General features: G+C 36.4%; 3 protein-coding genes across 7 annotated transcripts; 1 reads left to right on the plus strand and 2 right to left on the minus strand.

Annotated features, from left to right (window-relative positions):
* Positions 1,963-5,267, minus strand: LOC109946447 (enolase-phosphatase E1). 2 transcript variants are annotated; one of them, XM_020554275.1, is made up of 3 exons: positions 5,223-5,267; positions 4,735-4,784; positions 1,963-4,086 (listed from the first exon to the last, which is right to left on the minus strand). In XM_020554275.1, the coding sequence occupies exons 1-3, from the start codon at positions 5,227-5,229 to the stop codon at positions 2,347-2,349; spliced, it is 1,797 nt and encodes a 598-aa protein (XP_020409864.1). In that variant the 5' UTR covers positions 5,230-5,267; the 3' UTR covers positions 1,963-2,346. The 2 variants fall into 2 exon arrangements, with proteins under 2 accessions (XP_020409864.1, XP_020409863.1); XM_020554274.1 differs by lacking the exon at positions 5,223-5,267 and having other exon boundaries at positions 4,735-5,013.
* On the plus strand, positions 9,113-10,672 carry LOC18792251 (transcription factor HY5-like). Of its 2 annotated transcripts, none has more exons than XM_020554278.1 (4): positions 9,113-9,414; positions 9,551-9,842; positions 10,113-10,269; positions 10,378-10,672. In XM_020554278.1, exons 1-4 carry the CDS (start codon positions 9,276-9,278, stop codon positions 10,441-10,443), a joined length of 654 nt encoding a protein of 217 aa, XP_020409867.1. In that variant the 5' UTR covers positions 9,113-9,275; the 3' UTR covers positions 10,444-10,672. The 2 variants fall into 2 exon arrangements, with proteins under 2 accessions (XP_020409867.1, XP_007223521.1); XM_007223459.2 differs by having other exon boundaries at positions 9,117-9,414; positions 9,635-9,842.
* Positions 10,726-15,429, minus strand: LOC18789954 (pectin acetylesterase 10). Of its 3 annotated transcripts, none has more exons than XM_007222009.2 (12): positions 14,684-15,429; positions 14,104-14,186; positions 13,451-13,580; positions 13,261-13,334; positions 12,875-12,961; positions 12,672-12,796; positions 12,528-12,588; positions 11,973-12,026; positions 11,757-11,834; positions 11,419-11,524; positions 11,148-11,293; positions 10,726-11,006 (listed from the first exon to the last, which is right to left on the minus strand). In XM_007222009.2, exons 1-12 carry the CDS (start codon positions 14,889-14,891, stop codon positions 10,899-10,901), a joined length of 1,260 nt encoding a protein of 419 aa, XP_007222071.2. In that variant the 5' UTR covers positions 14,892-15,429; the 3' UTR covers positions 10,726-10,898. The 3 variants fall into 3 exon arrangements, with proteins under 3 accessions (XP_007222071.2, XP_020409866.1, XP_020409865.1); XM_020554277.1 differs by having other exon boundaries at positions 11,148-11,335; positions 11,757-11,819; positions 14,684-15,357; XM_020554276.1 differs by having other exon boundaries at positions 11,148-11,335; positions 14,684-15,355.

Genomic DNA, 15,615 nt, shown 5'->3' on the forward strand with positions numbered 1-15,615 from the left:
TAAAGTTGTCATGAACTAAATTCTTCTTGCTACGATGTAGCCTAGCCATGAATACTCAATTACTTTAGTCAATGTTAATTCTAAGTATTTTTCCATGTTGAGTATCTATTACCATGCTTAATGCTTTGAATGTTTGGCCAACATTTAATTGTTTTGATGCTAAATTGAAGATAGGAATATCCAATTTGGGGTTGCTTCTCGTAATAGATGCCATGAGTTACATGATTAGACAGGGATGTTTGTCATGACTTATGTGGTTGTTTTGTAGGTTTTTCAAGGAATTTAATGGGTTCTTATTATCTTAATTCCATTACTAGGGATAGAGTGGGTTGGTAATAAGAATACTTTTGGTATAACCAGGGATGGAGTATCGAATAAAGTAGGGAAAATCAACTGTCAACATAGAGAATAATTAGGATTAACATGCTAAGGGAATTGGGTAGAATTGGCTATGGTGAAATCGGAAGCTCTAGTGCTCTCATAACTTGAATCTCACTACTTTATTTTTCTACGCTTGTTTTTATTCATTGTTTTAGTTAATTAATCAATCAAATCTCATCATCAATTGTTCAAATAAAGTCTTGGGTTAATCACAATCGGTACTTGGTAAATTAAATCACTCTTCGTGGGAACGACACTTCACTCATCACTATATTACTTGTGCGAATTGTGCGCTTGCAATAAATATGACAACAATCATGCATGACTTTATTGAACAAATGAGGTTGCATTCTAAATCGCCTTCGAAAATCAACATCAGAGTACAAAGAAGTTGGGATAAAATAATCTTCCAAAAGATTCTTACCCCGAGAATGCCTATGTCTTTCCACATTCCGGCGGCGGCCGACTTGTGAACCACGGCGGCGACCTTGGTTCTCTTCATCTTGCAAAGCCACTGCTATGAGAACTTGCTCATCGACTTGTCTCTGCAACTCATTGATTTCATCTGCTCTACGGTTTCTCTCATTTGTTTCTTGCTCTTGCCTCTCCAAGCATCTCCTAAATTCTTCCATTGAGAATGAATGAAGTATGAAATCTAAACTCTGAGAAATGAAAATATAGAAAGATATGGTGTGAGAGGTATGAGCTGAGCCTCTGGTTTTATAGAAAATTTTGGCAAGATAGACATGCCACGTGGCTTGATTTGATTGGATGAAAATCTTATCTGAAATTTGAACCCAAATTTATATGAATTTTGAAATTTGAAATTTGAAATTCATCCGAAATTTGAACCCAAATTTATCTGAATTTTGAATTTTGAAATTCATTCGAAATTTGAACCCAAAAATTTATTTGAAATTTGAATTTTGAAATTCATCCGAAATTTGAATCCAAAAATCTTATCCGGAAATTTTACCCGATTATGAATAGTCTTGACACGTAGGAACCCGGAAATCTTATCTGAAAATATTATCCAAATTAATTATTTTCATTAAAAAAGTTGTGAAAAAACACAAAAAAATGAATAGTAATTGCCCTTAGCAGCGCATTTCATAAATAACTCCCTCAAAAATTCTATAGTGAGGGTCTTATCTAAGGCCCGTAGATGAGGCCTATCTCTTAATTGTTGAATAAAATGACTCTTCCAAGGTAGTAGAGTTTGTTTCGTTCAATTCTAAATTGAGCACCAATAAGCGAACAATGAAGTATATACCACTAAAATAATGTTTCATAAACAAAGGATTTGTAGCTGAAATGATTAAAAGTAATTATCCTTGCACTCTAGGTCTTGTGTTCGACGGTCACAAGGTGTCCTACATAATGACGTTCTTGGGATTATTTTTCATAGTGGCATGGTTAAAATACTTGTTCAAATACACGAAATCAATCAATAGTATGTGTTCTCACAAAAAATTATCAATATGCATTAGATTCTTTATTTAAATTGTAAGTTTTTTAGTAACATGCAGATGTAATCCCTACTATTATTCTTCAATGGGCAATTCTTATCATACATCTGAATTTTAATAACATTTCTTTGAATCATTATAGCAATAAGGCAAACAAATTTTTGTCATTTCCAGAAGTAATTTTACATGTAAGATACCAATCTATAGCTTAAAAAAATTAATAAACAAATCAATATAATGTCAATTACATGTCACACACATGACTCACCAAAACAAACACAAGTAACACCTTGTACCTATGATGAAAAGAGCCAAGAAAATCTAGCAAATCCCACACAAAACAAAACGCATGGTCTTTGCCCTCCTGTATGTCCTCACAATTCCGGAGGCAAGCACAAGAGGAAACACCAGATCAACTACACCAAGGGTTTCACTGCATGGAATCTACACAGTGAAAAAAACCTCCATATATGAACTATCTTTCTCTTCACAAAACTTACTTGACAGGTTCCTCTGCTTTGACCTCAGGTGAGAGGACTTTTGAGCTGGGAGATTTCCCAATGATAGCTTTCTTCACCTTCACAATAGATTGTTTCACCTTTGATATGATGCCACCTGATTGCTTTTGTGCTGCTTTCACTGAAACATCTTGCTTTTCCTGATCTTTGGAAGCCTCAAGAGTCTCAGGCTCAGTTTTTGACTCATTTGCAGTTTCTTCTGTATTTTCCAACTTACTAGCATCATCCCCAGCCTTGGCTTCTACTACAGGTTCAACAATGGCAGAAGGCACAACCACCTCTTCATTCTCTTTGATGTCCTTGTACACATCTTCTTTGACCAGTACCTCTTTAGCCTCACCCAATTCTCTATCAGCAACTTCTGCAACATTTTCAAGCTTATTATCATCCTCAGTTTTCTTTGCCTCAGTCTTTTCAATTTTCTCCTCAGTTTCTTGTTCTGTTTTGACAATCTTTTCTTCTTCCACTGCAGCATTTTCACTCACCTCAGTCTCATCCTTCAACAACTTTCCAACCTCATCAACCACACCTGCTTCTTTCTCTGCATTCTCAGCAACATGAGATACTTTTTCATTTGCTTGAGCTTCCTCAATGGCTGGGACAGAGTCAGTGGCAACATTTTCTTCAGGCTTGAGTACCTTCTCAATATTTCTCTCCATCTCTAATAAAACTTTCAACTGTTCATGTGGTTTACCCTCCACTTCATTTACTGGTTCTGAATCTTTGACAAGAGATGTTTCCAAGGTTTCCTCCACTGCCTGACCAGCTGCTTCAGTTGATGGATCAGCCTCAGAAGCTTCAACCTTTGGCTTCTCATCATCTATCTGTTTTTCAACTGGCTCAGTAGCTGGCTTCTCCTCTGGTTTATTCTCTTCTGCTTCCATTGCTTGTGTCTGCTCTGCTTCTTTCTCAACTGCCTCAGTTTCAATTGTCTCCACTAGTTTATTCTCATAAGCTTCAATAGTTTCTGCCTTCTCTGCTTCTTTCTCAGCTTCTTCAATTGCTACTTCCTCCACTGGTTTGTTTTCAGCTGCTTCAATAGTTTCTGCCTTCTCTTCTTCTTTCTCAGCTTCTTCAGTTGCTACTTCCTCCACTGTTTTGTTTTCAGCTGCTTCAATAGTTTCCGCCTTCTCTGCTTCCTTCTCAGCTTCTTCAATTGCTATTTCCTCCACTGGTTTGTTTTCAGCTGCTTCCATAGTTTCTGCCTTCTCTGCTTCTTTCTCAGCTTCTTCAATTCCTACTATCTCCACTGGTTTATCCTCATCTACTTCAACAGTTTGTGCCTTCTCTGCTTCTTCCTCAACTGCTTCAGTTGCTACTTTCTCCACTAGTGTATTTTCAACTGATTCAACTGCTGGTTTCTCCACTGGAACATTTTCAATTGTTAGACTCTCATCTGCTTGGCTTGCAACAGCTTCACTGGCCAAGTCTTTTGTGATTGATGCTTCTGGATCCTGATCAGAACTCTCAACCTCTTTCGCGCCCACTTCGACTGGAACATGATCAACCTGGCCTTCGACAACGATAGGATGCTCCGTCTGGTTATTCTCTGATGTTTCTTCAGACATACTTGAAATTAACTGAGACTCTGAACCATCAGATTTCTCTGCTACAACTACAAGATCTTTTTCATCCTTTTTTCCATCATCCTTGGATGGAAGACTTTCAATCTCTTTGCTTGCATGTGTTATTTCTTCATGCACCTTTCCCTCAATTGGCTGCCATAAGACAAAATGATATTAGCTGCAACATAACACGACCAAAGAATAGAACACACAACCAATTTCGAATCATAGTAACAGATTGGTAACAACAGCATCCACAAATCAAGAAAGCCTCATGAGACCTAAATTATTAACATATTGCGAGTTTTCTATGTATTGATCCGTGAGTTAAATGAAATGAAAGTTGGAGCCAGACAAATTGTGAACAATTGAACTGCCAAAAGAGATAAATTAAAGAATCTAAAAGTTCCATAGAAAAAACACAAACATATTACAAACTAATCATACACAGCTGGAGAAGGGGGTGCTCTTCAAACAGCTTTAAAGCAAAAACTCAATATGTTTCTTCTACCAACATCTACTGAAACACAGTGAGTTGCAAATAAAACAACCAAAATTGGAAGGTTTCATACACAGAAACAAGTTTGGTCATGGAAGAACAAAGCCAGTCTAACTGTGGCTTGAAAGTGCTTGCATATCTAAAAAAACATGCAAAGAGTTATATACATATCATACACTAAACCTACACATAGCAACTCCTCTGTCGGTAAAAATAATGAAATATATATACACACACACACACACACACAACATCTAACTGAAGAAAGAAATAGAACAGTTGTTAAAATTAAGCAGGTTTACCTGATCATCAGCAGGAACAGATGCAACAATAGTCTCAGTAGACATGATGGCTATGAGATGAGATTCAAGAAGAAGAAGAAGAAGAAGAAAAAGAATATGTTTTGTCAGTTGAGTTTCAAGAAACAGAGAGGCAAATAGAAATGAAAGGATAAAGAGCATGCATCCTATATATTTATATATACATAAAAATATATATTTGAGAAAAGCACTTGACAGAGGGGTTTGTCACATGAGCTGGTTAGGCATGTATGAAGGCGTCACGTATCACACTAATCCCAGAAGACAACTCACCCTTCCCAGCCTTAATCATATTTAAATAAACACATAATCTTTCATAATAGAATAACACTTTAAATATTATTCAGTCTCCTTTCTTCTATATGTACATGGTGGCACGCACAAAGCCCCCCTCTCAGTGTCAGACTTTATCATTTCAGGTGTATTAATATATTCATATTGGTAAATAGTGAGGATATACAAAAATCTACCTAGCATTCAGGCCTTGGCATGCACCAGGCTTGCTGCAGACCGCTTGTTGGTTGTTTTTGGGAAGTTTAGATTTTGACCAGAAAGTTAAAAGCTTCCTCCCCCAACTTGGGCTTGAAGGTTCAGAAAAAAAGTAATAGTCTTTGGCATGGTATCACAGAAAGTGATCATGACCTTCTACTTAAATGATTTCTTTTTTCTCTTCTCAAAGTACAGTTATTTAGATGTTTAATTAGTTCCCATCCCACAGAATGACCAGCCTAAAGTGTTTCAAATAGCATAAAATATATGATAAAGTCTTAATCAACAACCGCCTTTAGAATTGAAAGCAAAGCAACCAATATTCTTAGGGATGCAACAGAGAATGTGAAGTTGTTGATTGGCTTGCCAGCTTATGAACAGATAGACAAATCAACCGACTATGGAGTTGTATTCTTCAGGGATATTTAATCAAGATTTTGTAATCTAAATAGATATGGGGATTGTTTTCTTATAATTATATATTATTGATACAAGTAATAGTCTAAACTAATTTATGTTACGAGAGAAAATCAAACTTGTGTGTAAAGAGGCGAATTCATTGCCCTAACCCACGTCTGATTCTTACAATTATTAATTATCATTACCAATGTGACATAACAGAACAAAACATGTAGAAACTTAGTGAAACACATTATTGTTTTGGGGGGGCGAGGATGGATAGTAAAAGCAAGTTCCAAAAGCTTCTCTGAGAAAAGGGGTGAGGATAGACAGAAAGCAGGGTATGCCAAGAACCCCACGTTGTCAACTGACCCAAGAGCATGTGGAGAGGCAGGGGCCAGTCCACCTTTTCTTTTCTCAAGAAAATGGACCACTCACTTCTCTCTCCCTGCTGCTTTATATCTAATATATGATCTTTCTATAACCACGTTATAATTGCCCAAGAGAAAAGGCAAGTGATTAAGCATTTGATATGTGTCACTTATTAATGTTGACCTACTTGTACATGTAGCATATGGCCTTAGTTTAGACGTGAGATTGTAGCTCTTGTGGGCTAAAGGCCAAATACGTTCATCCTCTTTGCAATTGGGACTTGGAAGGCACTCGTCCAGTTGTCCAGGCAATTGGCAAACATGTTTTGTCAGTGTCAGTCGGAAAAACTTCGATGCAACAGTTTCGTACACATATTTTTTTATCCGTCTTTTTCAAGTCAAGTGATGAGAGGGATATAATGAGGTGGGTATGAAATAAAATCAGGATATGTAAGTTTTTCTCCATCTAGCTCAGAGCTCCCAAGTCTGGCATATGCTATGGCGCCAATACGCTCATGAATCATGTTGCCCTAGATCTCAAGTCAGTTTGTCAATGCAAGCACATATAGTTTGAATATCTATATCTCAATAGCTGTAAATAGCTATCTGGCTGTCGATACAGGGCCCATTCATTCATTGTGCTTAGGGCGTGCTTTGAATTCAACTCTGTTTTGCTATTTGGACAAGTCCTTTCGACTTTATTTCAATTCTAGAAACAACCCAATGGGCCAATTGGTACCACTATCGCTTTTTGTCCCCAAAAAAAAAATTATGGATCAGTGTAAAATCATGAACTAGACAAAACATAACTAAATCCTAACCTATTATCTTATTTCTAATTAGTTCTAAATTTAACATTGAAAATAGAAAAGAGTTCAAGTTCGAATTCTCGCTTGTGAAAGCTGTTATCTTATTTATCTTACATGAAATAACACATTTGAATCTCTAAAAGGAGAAGGCCAATTGGTACCTCTATCAATTATGGATCAGTGTAAAATCATGTAGTTGGACAAAACACAACTAAATCCTAAGCTATTATCTTATTTCTAACTAGTTCTTAATACAATATTGGAAATGAAAAGATTTCAAGTTTGAATTCTCTCAAGTGAAGGCTGTGGTCTTATTTATCTTACATGACATAACACATACGAATCTCTAAAAGGGTTGGTAGTGACTAGTGAGGCAGCAAGTCCAAGAATCAAGGATGTACAGCATGCAAGCACAGTGGCAGGCAATGCATGACGCGAGAATGGTTCCTGGAGCTGTGAATTTTGTGGTCTTTGACATACCAGTACTCTCCCTGTCTGTAAAGTTAAAGCAAACTAAAGCAAAGCTTTCCAACTTTTTGACTTGCGCCATATCCTATTTATTTACTATGTTTTGGGTATGTGGATGCACACCAGGACTTGGCCCACCATGGTTGGTTGAATTGAAACTTGAAAGTGAAAGATGTGATTATGGAATATTGTTGAATAGGAATTTGGATGATTTCATTTGTTTGTTGTTAGTTTCTTCCATAATCTATAATAACATATGCCTTTAAAAAATTATATATCAGAGCATAACATGTTCTAAAATATTAATGTTCTGCCTTAAAAGAGAACTAGCCTCTTGGCACATGCTCACGCATGTGCCAATTGATTTTTTTATTTATTATTTATTTAATTTTTAGAATGAAGAAAAAATAATATTGGTAGTTATATTACATAAAAGTAGGATCTATTATTTGATTTTGTTTTTAATTTTAATTTTTTTAATATTAAAAAAATATGAATTTATCATATTATCCTCATTTAATTAATAAATTTAATTCTTAATGTTTGAATTAACCAAGGGCATTTTCTAGTATTTTGAATGTTTCACAATTTTCTGCCTTTTGCTTTATATATATATAGAAGAAGGGAAAGAGGAGGAAGAATATATATATATATATATATAGTTTTTATTGAGGAATTTTTCAAATAAATTTATTTGAGGGATACTCTTGTAGGGCGTATTCCGTATTGTATTTCACTAATCCAAACTGTCTATTTTGTAGATATTCATTCAGAGATCATCTCTATAAAAAAATTAAAAAAATCACTTGAATATGATATCATTTGACCATTCAATTAAATTATTGAAATTTTAGTACTTTCTTGAAGTACCATGTTCATTGATTTTATAAGACACGATTAGATGTCTAAATGGTTTCTGATTTGCCTAATTTTTTGAAAGGATGATCTATGAATGAAAACCTAAAAAATAGATAGTTTGGATCATTATAAAAAAAAACCGTAGGATACCCTAAAGGGTGTCCCTCAAATTATTTGAGGGATCCTTAAATAGAAGGGGACTGGTATAGAGAGAGCTTGAGCTTCCATTGAGGCCCCGTTTGGTTCATGGGAAAGGAGACTTGGGAATGAGAAATCAATTACTTTTCCCTATTTGTTAAGTCCAGACATGGGAAATCATTGCCTGGCCTATGGGAAAGTAAAGGGAAAAGTGAAATCATTCTTCCAACTTAGGTTTTGTTTTCCCTCCTCATGGGAAAGTTTGGGGAATGAACCAATATTAAATACACATTTTCCATGACCATTTTGTCCCCATTAACAATTTAGAATTACAATATATCATTAAATGCATTATTTTTTGTATTTAATTTAATATGGGTATAATTGAAAATTTATATAAACTTTGTTTTCCATTCCTACTCAAAACAAACATGGAAAAGGAAATAAAGTGCTATCTCCTAGTTACTTTCTCAGTATTACCAAATGTGGGAAATAAATTTTTCATTTCTCATCCCTTGGAAAATGATTTCTCCTCAAATTCATTCAGTGAACCAAATGGAGTATGAGAATATCCCTTTTATAAAGCAATATCCTAAATTACTCTAATGTACGAAAAAGGGAATTAAACTCGGGTGCAAGGCAAACACACTGCATTGGCTTATTGGCGTAACATACATCTGCAAATAATAATATGTTTTTAGTTTGCCCGTTATTGGAGAAAAAGAGAAAAAATGGTTGGTTGTGTGTTGTTGTGGGGAAAAGTGGAGCGCGGTTGTGTTTATATCAACGTGTTCCTTCATGAGCCAAAGCTTTGCTCACAACACAAGTCTTCATATCCCATCATACTGCTCTGCTTTGCTTTGCTGCCTCTACGCTCAAAAACCCAAACAAACACACACATAAATCAGTATTAATTTATTTCATAACCTCTTCATCGAGAGAGAGAGAGAGAGCAGAGAGCAGAGAGCAGAGCTAGCTAGCTGCTAAAGCCATGTCAGTCCCCATCAAACCAGGAGATGGTAAAGCCAAAAACCCCATAATGCCCTCCAGTTTGGACCAACAGCCATCTGGGTCTTCTTCACTGAGGCCTCATTCTCTTGTCCATCAAAACAACAAGAAGAGCAAACTAGGTTAGCTATTTTTAATTAGTTTTGTGATACTTTTTTGGTGACTGGAAATTAATAATGCTGCACATTTCTCTTCTATTTCTATTAATTGTTGATTTTGAATGTATATTTGTATTGTATGTACTGGGGTCTTAATTAGACGTTCCTTGGTTTTGGTCATTGGATGATGATGATGATGATGATGATGATGATGGTGATGATGGTGATGATGTTAATGTTCCAGAAGAGAGCGATGAAGATATGTTCACGGTTCCGGACGTGGAGGCTTTACCTCCTCCTTTCAATAACATCACTTCTAATAATACCTCTTCCACCACCAATGCCACCAGCAACACCACCAATAACAACAACCCAGAAGCTCAGTCTGGCTTTCCGGCAAAACGCCGCAGAGGCCGGAACCCAGTTGATAAGGAGTACAGACGACTCAAGAGGTACTATATATGAAATATTGTCAAACTAATATCTTCTATATTTTGTTTTACACAAGTGTTATGTATGTACAAATTGCATGCATGCACATATAGCTAGGAAACAACTTACTAGTATATATAGGCATGTATAGGTATGAGAAAATTAAATGTTGATGTGAAATAGATATAAATAGATATGGGTTGATCTGATCATATCAGCTTAGTAATAAGTTCATTGAAATGTTTGTAGTGACTTGTCAAAAAACTTGTCCAATTTAATTTGGTTTACAGATTGCTAAGGAACAGGGTGTCTGCTCAACAAGCTCGGGAAAGAAAGAAGGTTTACGTCAATGAACTGGAATCAAGAGCCAAAGAATTGGAGGATAGCAATTCAAAGTTGGAAGAAAAGATCTCTACACTCGTCAACGAAAACGCCATGCTTCGAAAGGTGAAGTTGCTCTCTTACTGTTAAATTAGTACTAATTGTGGTTTACAAATGTAAGCTCTGTGTGGTTGCATTTTATTATTTTGACATAATTCATTCTCTATCCGTCAGGTTCTTATGAATACAAGGCCGAAAGTGGACGAAAGTATTGAGCCAAAGGCAGGATCAGTTAAGTAAGAGCAGACAATCATAAGGTGCTGTTTTAGGCATTTTAGATTAACATATTTAGAAATTTTAAAGTCCTGTGTCGAAGAAAATGTGAATCACGGCCTTCAGCCCCCACACCACATATGGCAGTTGTGCATCAGTTAGTTATGCTATGTGTCCTTGTTTCAGTATGAACTTTTATCTTCTCCGTTTGCCATATATTTATTTAGATACGTGTTTATGTTTTGGATGAACTTCATTTGAGGAGTTGCTTCTTATATGTATACAACACATGAATGACTTCATTGCTGATGAAAGATAATCAAGATGCGAACATTTATATATTGGCTCATAAAGACAATAGATGAACTTGCTGATCGCTCTTCGAGCTTCACAGCAATGACTCGGGTTTAAACAGAGATTGTTACATGCCCTTGGCAATATAATTGGGGACGAGAAGACATAAATAGATGATACATAAATTTTCACCTAAACACCAGATTATGGCAGCTCTTGTCACAAGGGTATGGACAATCTATTGCCTTGATATTAACTCGATCGAAATACCAGTTTCCGACTGATTTTGCTATCCCCTGAAGATATATAATGGATTGCATGAGTACACCACACAGACAGACAGACTCATCTATAACAAAAAATAATGTGAAAAAGAAATGACAGGGAATTTGTTCATTATGTAACTTATGAAATAATAAGTACACAATAGGGCATACCTTATTTCCAATATGGGGAGAATTTTGAGAAAACCATGTATCTTGTCTCTCAGTCTGGCAATGAGCAAAGCAAGAATTTATGAATAAACCATTTTTACTGGCCCTTGAGAAGCCACTTACAGCCTTGAGCATTTGATTCCGGAAACCTGATTTATTGAAAAACATAAAAGACACAATTGGAATCAAACCTGAAACACAAAGCATTGAGCTTATAATTAATCATCATTAGGAACACAAAGCATAAAGACGCTAACAAAACTAGTGAGATCACCTTGCAAAAAGTTCATCTGCCATGCAGCACAACGCGCATGATTTTTTGTGCATTCATGCCAAAGGCCATTAGGATCTGCTGTTGGTGAAGCTAAACTGGCCTGGATCTGATTAAAGGATAACAAAGATTCAAATTGATCATTCAGTCATCAGGTATTATAGTTCTACTGCAGGATATAAGGTCATTCATGCAGTATGAGAATATACAAGCTCATAAGAGACCTTTTATGAGCCATATTAAGAGTCATATGGTAGAAGGGACTTTAAAATAGTTTCAACTTTGAACAAATTAGTTCCTCAGGGGATACAAAGGATGCACACTGGCAAATCTTAACTCACCTGCCATGTATCATAAGCTGCATTGACCAGAAAAAGGGGGGTCTTGACACTTGCAATTAAGTGCTGCGGGAAAAAGCACTGAAATTCAAATGATATAGTTAATAATTAAGACTAAAGGGGAAACTTCATTTCTGAAATCGGGTTCATTGTATAATTTTTTCTTCTTCTTTTGCTTAGAGAATTTCTCTAAGGATTAAATACGAGAAAAGAAACTACCAAAGTCGGGTTGAGGCGATTGGTACAACTCCATGGAAGACTCTTGTATGCTCCCTGCAAATAATTATATCTATGTTCATAAAAAGTTCCCCAGATGAAACCAGTAAAAACTTGTAGGAGTTCAACAGTCAATGACAAATTGCATCTGTCTTCTGCTTTATTACCACTTATTATTACCATAGCTAGTTCATACTATCATTATCCAACAATCTTACATCCACATAGATACAGCCCCATCTTTCTGAGCTACCTATCTGATTATTTTATGGCCACTTGACTCTTCTAGTTACCATATTACTTTTTAGCACAAATCAGGAGACTTAGAAATCTACTGATTGGAAAAGTAATTAAGATCACTTGTTTGGCTACTTTCAGCACACGCCTCCATAGCACCCATTTACATTTGAGGATCAGCAAGAATGTAATTTGGCATCTATAATTAGTAATTGCAGTTTCAATTCACAATAAGCACATTAGAATCACCTAGATTTTATCCCTTATGACTAGAATTTTAAAGGGCGGATAAAGAATAATCTATTTTACAATGGATAATACCTGTAGGCTAACCACTCGTCTAAACATATTTCTTAATGTGCGCCTACCAGATACATCAATTCTGCAATTTCAGAGAACACCATTATTATCCGAGTAAAATCTGAAAGGCATGTCAAAAACTGATAAAACGAAAAAGATTATTACACATCAAGAAATAATCCAGCATCACTCAAGCACTTGACTCTAGTAGTTCCACGAAACATGGCACGAAACTCATCACAATGGAGTACAGTTGCAACACCACCAGCAGAACATCCAGAAAGAAGAGCCTAGAAATCCAAAGTAAAATGTATAACGTTAGCAGAAGAAAGAAACAATATAATCTCCAAAAATTCAGTAACAAAGACCTGATTAGCATAGCGCATTCCCTTTGACATCAAATCTGCCATAGCAGCTTCCCAGATTCGTTGGCCTCGAAAATACAATTGGGCTGCCTGTGCATCAAATAATAAGCAACTATATTTCAGTCATAAGCAATGCAAGGTTGACCTGGCCAATCTATAAAAAATGGTCCTCCAGAGTGTTGGCTATAGCTATAAGAAATACTGCTTGGTTTGAGTGCAGCAAATGTCTAATAATAGAAATCTTAAGAATTTGTTACATCACAACTACCAGTATCTACATCAACTTTATTTTATTTGAGTTCCTCACATCTGGTGTTTGGAAATTAAGCAACAAAAAAATCTTCTATGAGAAAGTGTATAGAAGCCTGTGATCATTGGTTCCCACTTACCTCATTTTGACTGTCACCACCAAAAGATGCACCATCACAATATCGAACCTTGACTCTGTTCCAGTTGTAAAAGTCTGCAATTATTTATGTCCCATTCAGAATATCAGATTACTTATTTCTCCAGAAAGAAATATGAAGGGCAAGTAGAGCTTTATGTATAGATAAATAAGGATGCAGCCAGATATGCCACCAGGGTTTTCTCCAGCTTTGTTGCTCAATATCCCTGCAAATGGTATCTGCTTCTCCATATATGCTGATGAACCACGACGAGTTTTCTTTCTATAGACACAATTTCTGATTGTATCACACCATCCTCCTCCCTGTAAATAAAAGAAGTTTAACAAAAGGTGAGTTTAACAAGTAAAAGAGTTGGGACAAGCACAAAAAGTAGGAATTCCCCATCTAATTCCCAGTATAAGAAATGCCGCAGAAATGTAAGGAGTCCAGTATGATGCTGCTGATATCCAATCCTTTCACTTTGCACTAAGCTGTATATGGTAACTCAGGCTCCCAGTCTCCCTCACAAGTAAGAAATTGAACTTCAAAATGAAAGAAATTCTTCTTAGCTCCAATCCGTGTTACCGGTGAGCTACCCAATAAAAGAAACAAAGTGATAGCAAGTCTCTTCCCTGATAGCTCAGGATAAGACCTATTTCCTGCATCTCCTTTAGACCCATACAAAAGGCAAAGACGAACAAAATAACTTAGGCAAGCGAGAATCTTCAGATGGTAATACAACTACAATCACCCAATGATCTCAATTGTGATGATGATAAAAACAGAACTATCATAGTGCTCTCTTTCAACTGCATGACAAGTCTGAGTTTGCTTCCGATGACATACCTCCAACTGAATGAGCCAACTGTTTGCTCCTGACCCATATCCACGGTGGATGTGGAAACCGGGTAATGTTCCATCTAGGCAGACTGCACATAGAGAACACAGGAGTCAAGAAATCACTAAAGAATTTAACTAACAGTCTGCAGGGCATGCTCTAGTTTACTGCAATTGAAATATTTGAATAAGCCCTGGTTTTTATGCAAACATGATGATTTCCATGAGCACAAATTAGGCAAATACATTATATGAAGACCAATCATATGACTCAAGGCATTCAGGAAACAGGGTCAGTTCCTTTTCCTTATCATTGTGAAATTGGCCACAGGAGCATTCAAAGAAACAGATGAGTTTTAACAGAAAAATAAAATGCTCGTCATGCCATTGAATCCATCCAACGATTTGAGAAAGAATCAAACTTTAAGAATAAAATATCAGGAAGGGGTATGCCCATCAAGACAAACCGTAATATGCAATAGATAGAGCTGATAAAGAGAACTTTTTATTTCTTATTTCTCTTTAGTAATTAATACTAGCAGTCTAGTAGGCATGGTCCATGGAGGTAAGGTGAGGGATAGAGGCAAACCTGCTCCTTTGGCAGCAGCTCCATTGATAAGAGTGAGACCCACCATCAAGGGTCTGCTGAACACCCCATAACCATTAGGTCCATAACCATAAACATTACTCTCAGTGTAATGCAAGTCTTCTTCTTTTGTACCATTCACATCCGCAAAACCATCCGTCCTTCTGCACAACACCATCCCCATAAACCCCAAAACCCACAACAGCTTCATATTGGTTGAACCTCTCACTCTCACTTGCTTTGCCCAGAAATCTCTTTGCACAGCGAAACAATGGTAAAAGCTACACCTAAGACAATGTTGAGATTTTAATAAAAAGAACCCAAATGCTGATTAGAAAACTAGAGTTAAATTCTTTTCTTTAATTATTTCACTGTATTTCAGCTGAAGAAAGGGGGTGGTGCATAAGAAAAGAATAAAGAATTAGAAGGGGGGAGACAGAGATACAGAGAAACAGAGAGAGAATGTGACTGAAGGCGGGATGGTAATAATATGAAGAGGAATGTTGTCGTAAAATGAGGAAGTGAGCAACCCAACAGTTGGCTTGGCAGTGGCTAAAAATCAAATATTTTATGAACAGCGAGATTTTAGAATTCAGCAAGACATTGGAAAAGACAAGACAGTCAAAGTTATTTACTAAAAATAAAGAAAATGGTGGAGATGAAGCGGGAGAGAAATGGGTTTTTCTCCTTTTGGTCAGGTCAACTTGCATTTTTTCATGAGCTCACAAATTCTAATTTAGGGTGGATTTAATGATGTTTTAGGCCAAGTGCCAAGATAAACGCAATACACAGGGTAACACCTAACTATTGAGAATGGCCGCCGACACTTTATTTAATGACCAACCATACCCAGCAGAGCTGTACCACACTCTCACACTTCAGCTCACTCATTTGGTATCTATGCATGAACATGACCCCATACTTATAAATATCTA

The sequence above is a fragment of the Prunus persica genome, chromosome G1 (genome assembly GCF_000346465.2).
Source record: "Prunus persica cultivar Lovell chromosome G1, Prunus_persica_NCBIv2, whole genome shotgun sequence".
In the NCBI taxonomy this organism is placed as follows: Eukaryota; Viridiplantae; Streptophyta; class Magnoliopsida; order Rosales; family Rosaceae; genus Prunus; species Prunus persica.

Coding starts and splice junctions, on each gene's coding strand:
- LOC18789954 (XM_020554276.1), bottom strand. CDS start 14,891: ATGAAGCTGTTGTGGGTTTTGGGGTTTATGGGGATGGTGTTGTGCAGA. Junction 12,589..12,671: donor GCTGGATTATTTCTTGATGT/GTAATAATCTTT, acceptor CTGAAATTGCAG/AATTGATGTATCTGGTAGGC. Junction 11,525..11,756: donor CAGCTTATGATACATGGCAG/GTGAGTTAAGAT, acceptor TCCTTTAATCAG/ATCCAGGCCAGTTTAGCTTC.
- LOC109946447 (XM_020554274.1), bottom strand. CDS start 4,893: ATGCTCTTTATCCTTTCATTTCTATTTGCCTCTCTGTTTCTTGAAACT. Junction 4,087..4,734: donor CTGTTCCTGCTGATGATCAG/GTAAACCTGCTT, acceptor GTCTTATGGCAG/CCAATTGAGGGAAAGGTGCA.
- LOC18792251 (XM_020554278.1), top strand. CDS start 9,276: ATGTCAGTCCCCATCAAACCAGGAGATGGTAAAGCCAAAAACCCCATA. Junction 9,415..9,550: donor CAACAAGAAGAGCAAACTAG/GTTAGCTATTTT, acceptor GGTCTTAATTAG/ACGTTCCTTGGTTTTGGTCA. Junction 10,270..10,377: donor AAAACGCCATGCTTCGAAAG/GTGAAGTTGCTC, acceptor TCTATCCGTCAG/GTTCTTATGAATACAAGGCC.